At 38.2% G+C, this 9010-nt stretch overlaps 1 protein-coding gene and 1 pseudogene across 1 annotated transcript in view; one reads left to right on the forward strand and one right to left on the reverse strand.

The window, feature by feature from the left end:
• The window catches only part of PPP4R1 (protein phosphatase 4, regulatory subunit 1), a 99995-nt gene that overhangs the window by 23524 nt on the left and 67461 nt on the right, over window positions 1–9010 (reverse strand). The window contains exons 10-11 of the mRNA XM_006891434.1: window positions 6330–6502; window positions 3317–3412 (exon numbers count right to left, since the gene is read on the reverse strand). Coding sequence (XP_006891496.1) covers window positions 3317–3412; window positions 6330–6502 — 269 coding nt within the window. The remainder of the gene's footprint in view (window positions 1–3316; window positions 3413–6329; window positions 6503–9010) is intronic.
• On the forward strand, window positions 4019–4874 carry LOC102847887 (annotated as a pseudogene).

Genomic DNA, 9010 nt, shown 5'->3' on the forward strand with positions numbered 1-9010 from the left:
AGTTGGAAACAACCTAAGTGCCCATCAACAAACGAATGGATAGAGAAGCTGTGGTAAATTCACACAATGGAATACTTACTATGCTGCATTGAGAAATAAGGAACTCATGTAATATTTTTCAAAATGGGTGACCCTGGAGGACATTATGCTGAGTGAAGTATCTCAGTCACAAAAGGACAAATACTGCATGCTGCTACTGTTGTAAAACAAGACTGACATTGGGGTTGGCGGGAGACTGAGAAAGATGGGTTCAATAGTGTATACTGCATTGAAACAGCTAAGAAAACTGTTTAAAAGGGATATGTGATTAGGTATTTTTGTCATAACAGGAGTCCAGAGTGAAGGCTGCATAATGGAGTGGATCTGGGGGAAGGAACTGTAAAACAAGGAAAGAATTTTTCTTTTACTTTTCTAAGAGTACTGTGTACTGGGAGGGAGGTTTAGGAGGGGAGAAAAGTGCAACAAGGAATGAATGGAAATCCAAAGTCTCTAAATTTTCATTGAAATTAATAATAAATTTTAAAAAATAGTAAGTATATTTTATGTTCAATTGCAAAGATTAAAAAAGTTTTATGTAAACTAGTAAGCACAATAAAACAGATAACTCACATGTACTATTAAGCAACATGTTAAAAAACAAACAATTTTCCTTCTTTAGAGAGAATTTAGCCAAGAATTTATTTATAAAAATGTATACCCTGAAAGAAGGAATTTGTGAAAGACAATGTTTATAAATTTTGGATAAAATCCAATATAACACAAAAATAAAAAAATATACTTTTATCCATTTGTATAAAATGTGAGGAAAAGAATACAAACATAATTGTGCTTATTTATGTCCCAATAAACAGCTTTAGAAAGAGAAAACTGGTTGGAAGGATGAGGAAAAATAGATGAGAAAAAATTAAAATTCTGAACTATGTAAGCCTATACTTAATAAAATCACATTGATTCCACTTAAAATAAATGGGGCAAATAAAAATAAAAAATACAAACCATCTGACATAGGAAATCTGTATCTAGTAATAATATATATTCCCACAGGCAAATAAAAGGCACATATAAACATGTAGAATGTAAGTACTGCATGTACTAGAATCATCTAAACACCATCAGTAAGGAACTATTTAAATTGTAGTATCTTCTTATAACAGAACACTATGTGGCCGACTATGCATAGTGTGAGGGCATCTCTACATGCTAAAATACAGTGGCAAATATGTTTAAAGAAAAAACAGAAAGGTATAAAACATTCAACGATTCTCCAGTCTATGCATATTTTTCCATGTTTGAAATCTCTGAAGTTGGAAATCTAATAGTACTTTACAATGGCTTTAAGCAATCTTTCCATATTTTAATCTCTGAAAGAGGGCTGTAACATTGTTTGTGGAAACTCAGGCATGGTATTTGGGTATGATAGTATGATCTGCTTTGTCTTTGGATGGCAAAAAAGGAAACCCTGGTGGTCTAGTGGCAAGAAGCTGGGCTGCAATCCTGAAGGCAGACGGTTTGAATCCACCAACTGCTTCATGGGAGAAAGAGGGGCAATCTCCTCTTGTACAACTAACTGCATCTGAAAATCCACATGGGTTGGCTGTGACTTGATGATACGCAACAACAACAAATTTTGGAAGAAATACAAAGGGAACTGTGATTAGTGGTTACTTCTAAGAAAGGATAGGATTATAGGCATGGGGAATACGATGTCATTTAATGGACTGCTTTTATATGGCCTTTCTTGTCATCAGGAACTCTGGGGGTATAGTCCGTAAGCAGTTGTGTACTGCTTATCTGAAGGAGGTACCCATGTGGCAGTTCATATTCACCAGAGGCTCTGCGGGACAAAGAGCAGTCTCCTCCTGTGTGATTTTATAGCCTCTGAAAACTGGCTGGAGGCTCACCTATGACTCCATCCACAGCAAGTGACTAACTTTTGCCTTCTTATCATGATCTTCTAACTCCCACCAAATAACTATGTGAGACGGGGCAAAAAATGTTTGTGGCCTTGAAGGAAATTGGGCAGCTCACGAACAAAGTGTATGGTAGCCCATGGCAGGGAAGGGATGAGCCAAATAAAGTAGATGGAATCCCAATGAGGAAATGAGTCCATTTTGCCATCCACTTCCTAAACTACATGTCTCTGGAAACTCTTATGAACTTGGAGAAATGACGATAGTTATGGAAAGGCGTTAGTCTTTTGTTCATAGCTGCTGAGTCATGCTCGACTAGACGGCCATCAACAACATCATCATCATCAACAACTAGGCTTAAAACAAGTCACTGTAGAGGAGGAAAGGGAAGACTGCACTATGACCAAGAGGAGGTGAGAGTCAACAACAACTAGGCGTAAAACGAGTCACTGTAGAGGAGGAAAGGGAAGACTGCACTATGACCAAGAGGAGGTGAGAGTCAACAACAACTAGGCGTAAAACGAGTCACTGTAGAGGAGGAAAGGGAAGACTGCACTATGACCAAGAGAAGGTGAGAGTCAAGTTTGTTCTCTGACCTAGGAACTCTGAGCTGAGGACTTCTCTGACCCAGACAACAGAGGGGTTAACAACAGAGGCGGAAACATGGTGAAAGCAGTGACAGCAGATCTATAGACAGTGTGGGAGGCCTGTTGGCCCATGAAGTGAGAAAGGTAAACATCTTCAGCACGGCTTCCTGGCATGAGTTAGAGCTTAGCTCACTAACTAGATACTTGTCAGTGGAGGAACTAACCAGCTTTGTAACATTCACCTGAACAGGGCAGAAGCCAGGCTGGCTCAAAAAGCCTGAGGGGTCAAGATTACAAGGTCCAGAGAAAGGCCTAATGAGGAGCTGTTCCAATTTAAGAACTGCATTCTGAGTGGTTTCTGTTCTTGAATTAGAATGTGTTACTTTTTTCATAAGCCTTGTAACTGTGAGTATAACCTGTTCCTTCTGTGTGGCCACTGCAACAAATTACCAAATTCAGCAGAGAAGTAGAGAACATGGGGGGTCTGCTGGTGTCCAAATGGATAAAAAGGTAGGAGAGGATATGTGTCTGATTTCTGCCTCCCAGGACTAAGTCTGGGCTGCTGCTGCTGATCTTGATTTTCCTTCTTCCTGGAGAAGTTAGATGAGCAGGCCAGACAATGACACTGCACCACGGTTACAACAACTTTGCTTTCTCTAATGTGTGAAATTTCTTATCAAAAGAAAAGTAAATAGTGCTAGAAAAATTTATAGTCTTTAATAAATAATGCTTTGAAAAGGATAAAATTAGGTTAGAAATGGACTTCGAACAGATGAACTGGGAAGAAATACATACAAAAATCCTTATTTTGTCACTTACTTGTACTTTTGATTTCCTTTCCTCATCAGGGCTGAAACTACTATTGGTGCTCAGGTCTGAATCATTATGAATATAGCAAAGAGTGGAGTCCATATTCTGTAAAAAAATAAAAAAATCATCAACTGAAAGATTTGTCCCATCTGGTAGTTTACTTCATTTAAAATATCCTACTGAGTTACTTCACAGACATACCACCACTAAGATGCTTACCTTCTAAGACTCTCAAGAGATAAAAATATACATCAATTCTGCCAACTTTTAAAAGTTTACAAACATTATTTAAGGCTTAATAAGAACTTTCTGTCCCTTAAATCAAACGTGATGACCATACTGCTAAACACATGAAAATAAGAATCTAGAAAAAAAATCAAAAGAAATATAACTCTGAAAAGGTTCAAAACCAGAAAACTGGTTTACTTCTTTAAAAGAGTATTTACAGTTTCTTTTAATTGCTTTGTTATAGGGCATTATATCCAGCTTTTTCCCTAGTCTATTTTTTGGTTGTTAGTTTCTAATTTCACAAATACAAGGTTTAATAGTCAAAAAGACAGAACAAGACAAAAGCCTTTTAAAAGTACAAGCGTAGGCAGTCAGCTGTGACAGAGATCACCATGGGAGGTAGGGTAGGGGTAGCATGGCAGCCCCCATGTGGCTCCACAGAGCCACCTCCAGTACTAGAGCCACTGGCAGCTTCTACCTATGATGGGTCTTCCAGTGGTGTGTTCTACGTCTAGGGCTTCCAAAACTCCTGTTGGATTCATCAGACTGAGAAATATGGGAAATCCAATGGCAAAAAAATCTCCTGAAGCATGGGTATTTACTCGTCATTTATGACGCATGCAAAGAGTTTCAAGGCAAAGGTGAACAGGTAGTGTCTTCCCTAGTAGATGGAGCTGAGAAGTCTCACAAAATTATTATAATGCTCCCCAGCAGTATGAATGCATTAGAAGGTTATTCTGGAGTAAACAGAATTCTAAAGAATGTGAAGAAAGGGTCATCATGAATAGATTCCAGCACTATTAATCCTGCAGTTGTAAAAGAATTAGCTGAAAAAGATGAGAAAATGGGAGCAGTTTTCCTGGATGCCCCTGTTTCTGATGTTGTGAGAGTGGCCTGGTCTGGGATCCTCACATTTATGGTGGGAGGAGTCGAAGAGGAATTTGCTGCTGCCCAACAGGTGCTAGGATGCATGGGCTCCAGTGTGCTGTACTGTGGCGTTGCTGGAACTGGACAGGCTGCAAAGGTCTACAAGCACATGCTGCTAGTGATCAGTATGACTAGAATAGCTAGGCCTTGACCCAAACGATTGGCTAAAATTCTAAATATGAGCTGCGGTGATGAACAGTGTTCCCTAGACTAAGAATTACCAGGGTGGACCTGGAACAACACTCATGGCTAAGGATCTGGGTTAGCACAAAAACCTGCTACCTACACAAAGAGCCTAATCATTCTGGGCAGTGTGGCTCATCAGATCTACAGGACAATGTGTGCAAAGGGCTCCAAAAAGAAAGCGTTCTCGCCTGTGTTCCAGTTTCTGTGAGAGGAAGAGACCCTCTGAGTTTTTTTGCCCTTTGGCTGTGGAGAGACACTGTTGCAGCCTCCCCATTTGAAGGTTACTTCATAAGTAAATCAGTCAAAGGTCACATGTCTGCTTTCAATGACCTAGTAAACCCTAGGATTTATTTTCCCCACTCACTTTTAACTGCTCATTCTTTTATGATATTTATCAAACATATTTAACTAAATCTTCTCGTTGTCCTCAAGCCATTGATAGCTTCTGCTATAACTAGCTGATACATCTGTTTGTAGAAAGTTTATATTCCTAAACATATTCAACCAAATACTCTTTCATCTTAAAAGGAATTGATGTGAGGAGAAATGTTAGACTAGGAAATTCCTCCTTGTATCCCTCATGATTCCTCCTTGCATCCTGGAGGAATTTTGTTCTGTTAGCCAAGTGGTGTGAGGGTTCAAAGGAGCTGATAAAGCTGAAAAATGTGTTTTTACATATTTGTTATTCAAATGTACCTTTCTTAGTCTATGTGTCCCTCTCTTGTTACAACTTCCTATACTTAGCAGACTTGGGTTTAATATATATTTTTGCCTCCTTGTATATCACCACATATTTTTGGACTTTAGAAGAACTAGATCTCCTCCAGAGCCAATGATGATATTTGCTTTAGATGATTATTACATTCTAAATATAACTACATTATTTTGAATTCGAATAAATTTCTATGCTGATTACAAAAAATTTAAGTGTATCATAATATTGATGTCACCAATGATGGTAAATGATCAGGGCTTAGTTTTGTAGTACAGATATTATTCAGATAGTTAACTATACTCAGTAATATTAACAAAAAGTGAATGAATGCAGTAAAGTAATAAGCAATCTCCTGCCAGTCTTAACACAGGGACAGGCAATCCTTCCAGAGCTTATCTTTCAACCCACTATTGATATATGCCTATCTGATTGTGGTAATCAGTGTTCCTTCTCCCATTTATGCAAATAAGGGGTAAGTGATGCTGGACTAATGGTGATGCAGCAGAAAAGCAGGGAAGGATCATACAGAATAGCCACAAGTACATATCAAAGATGATGCTAGCAACAGTACCCACCCTCACACTCCAGAGTCCAGATAATGCCACTGGCCCTCCGCAACATGGCCCCAAGTCCCGATCTTCTGCTCAGAATACTGTGTTGCTTGCTGCAGTGAAATGGTCCGATCAGAAACAAAGCACCTCTCCAAAAAAAAAAGGGAACAGTTAATAATTCTTGATAAAGGGCTTTGTTTCCAGCAAGACTATTTCATTGCAGTAAGCCACATTAACATTGAGACTACTGAAATGGTCATGGAGGCAGAACTGGATTTACTAGGATTCTTATGCCCAAAGACAAAATGTGGTGACAATTTTATTTTATACAATAAGGTAAAATCAGTATCCCCAACAACATACTTCAGATTCAAACTATTCTCGCTTGATAAACACTTTTTTATGAGTTTGTTACCTCAACAGAATCGCTGATTAAAGGCACAGAATCATCTTGATTTATTTTAACATTTGGTAGCTCATTTATACCCAGTTCATCTTGCAAATCACTTGTCTTCTCAATACTCAGAGTCTCCTCATGAGCATCCAGATGGGAGGCACGCAGTGCTGCGGACAGCACTTCCACTTGTGCTACAGAAAATGGGAAAAAGGATACACACTCAGTTATAGTATGATGACATTTACTAGCCTCTCCTCCACTGGCACTATACATTATCAATCATGTGTATTTTTTTGACACTGCCATAGAAAAGCTGAAAAAAAAAATCCAAACTCTTACTATGGTATAATCATTAGTTCCTCAAGAGAAAAAGTAGAAAACGAATATGTTTTCATGAGATTAAAAATGTTTATACACTACTATACATTATTCCACGTTAGTATGAAAAGAGAAATACTATCAGAAGTCAATTTCAGTACAAGTTAACTATGTTTTTGGTAGTGCATGAATCAAACTTACAAGACTTACTTACTAAGCTATTTTAGCAGAAGAGCTTCACACAAACCCTGTCAATATAAAAAATGGTAATTACAAAGATTTTTGTTGCAGTTACATTTAAACATCTCATCTCTTATTCCCACTTTTTTTTAGAATAGTAATTGGTCTTAACTGGTGCTAACGACAATGAGCACTGTCTCGTCTACACCAAAATCTAAACAATTTATCAAGCTGGAGCTTTTTACTGCCTACTATCTTAGGTTGAACCTTCTTAGTAAAGAGGATTAGAAAGTTAAGATAAAAGCATTCCCCTTCCCCCAATAAATGAGAAATTTAGCAAAGACAAACCAACCAAAACCCATCACCACCAAACCACACTACCCGGCATTTGTGCCAATTCATGTGGATACTCAAAGTATGTTAACTTTAAATTGATTTAGTACAAGGGTTAGTCAATGTGCTCATACTCTACATCAGGTAGTGATTTTATTAAGATAATTTATTGCTTTGCTTCAGCATTATGAAATTCTCTTAAGTGCACTGTAGTACCTGGCAACATATAGGACCAGACTCCATTCTGTAAGGTTACGAACACTTTCATTCCTGTGAGAATTTCATGTTACCTATCTTCATCATTTTGAATTGCCTGTTTTGGGATCTGCATGTCTCCAAAATCAGACCCAAAAAAAACTACTCAAATGATATAGCTCTATTATAAAGATCAAAATGGGTTTTTTCCACCATTATTTTCTCACAACCAATGACAGCAAGATCTAAGTATCTATGATATCCCAAATGTATCTCATTTTTTTTTACCGGGAAGGAACTAACAGATCAGAGCTTTCTATAGACAATGCCTTACACGGGTCACTTATTTGTAGCTAGGCTTTGTGCTACCCTTTATTCAATGCTAAGGAGCTCTGGTGGTGTAGTGCATTAATGCACTGCACTGTTAACACAAAAAGGTGTATAGTTTGAATTCAACAGCTGTGCTTTGGGAGAAAGATGGATATGTTCCTCTCATAAAGACATACAGCCTATGAAATCTGATGGAGGGTCATTATGAGTCAGAATCGATTTGACAGAAGTGGGTCTGGTTTAATGCCCACTGAATGACACTGAACCATCTACTTCAGAAAACAGCTATAGAGATGGGAAATAGCACTTACTGCTGACTCACAAGGAATCCAAACACTGAAAACTACACTTAGTAAAGAATAAAGAAGCATCTTCTTGGTTAATGGTAAAATTCGAGCAGAATAGAGTTCCAAGATAAACAATTTTGAAAGAAAAAATAAATTCTTGCTAAAGCTGAAATGTAACTTGAGATGGAATGGTTTTTGTTTGTTTGTTTGTTTTTTCAGGTGGGTAATGTATTATTAATTCATGCCTCCTAACGCCCATTCACAGTTCCACAGTAAAGAAGAATGCTGCCTATGTAATAAGACTTCAGTTACTTCCTGCAGTGCTAAATTTCAATTCTGGATTAAAACTCTGCTTTTGAACAAGATGGGCATTTTTTAGCAGCCTAAGAAAAGGGCTGTTCTACAAGGCCAGGATTAAAATAAGAAAAAGCACTCAAAATTAGGCAAACTCCTTTACAAACTCAAAACACCTTTCCACACTACAGAAAACTGAAGTTGCTGTGCTCAGGTGCTCTCAAGTCAAGCATGATCTACAGCAACCCTAAGTACCTAAGCCATCCTCATACTTCCTGACACACTAAAGCCTATTGCAGCAATCACAGTGTCAATCTACTTGGTTGAACGTCTTCCTCTCCTTTGCTGACCCTCTGCCTCTCTGAGCACCATATCCCTCTCAAAGAAACAGGCCCTTCCCAGCAACATGTCCAAAGTATGTGAAGTGAACCTTTATCACTTTTGCCTCCAAAGAGCACTCTGGCTGCACTTTCACCAAGACATATTTGTCACTTAAATTAACAAGGATTAATTATGCCTTCAGATTTCAAGAAAGTAAAATTCAGATGACACAACCCTCCTTGCTGAAACTGAGGAGGACCTGAAGCGCTTGTAGCAGAAGATCAAGGACTAAGGCCTCCTATATGGACTGAAGCTCAATGTCAAGATAAGAAAGATTCTAACCACTGGGCCAACTGGCAGCATCAGCATGGATGGTGAAGAGATTGAGATAGTTAACAGTTTTAATTTACTTGGCTCCACAGTCAACACTCTTGGTTGACA

This window comes from Elephantulus edwardii, unplaced genomic scaffold (genome assembly GCF_000299155.1).
Source record: "Elephantulus edwardii isolate Elephantulus edwardi_28Jun2011 unplaced genomic scaffold, EleEdw1.0 scaffold00097, whole genome shotgun sequence".
Lineage (NCBI taxonomy): Eukaryota > Metazoa > Chordata > Mammalia > Macroscelidea > Macroscelididae > Elephantulus > Elephantulus edwardii.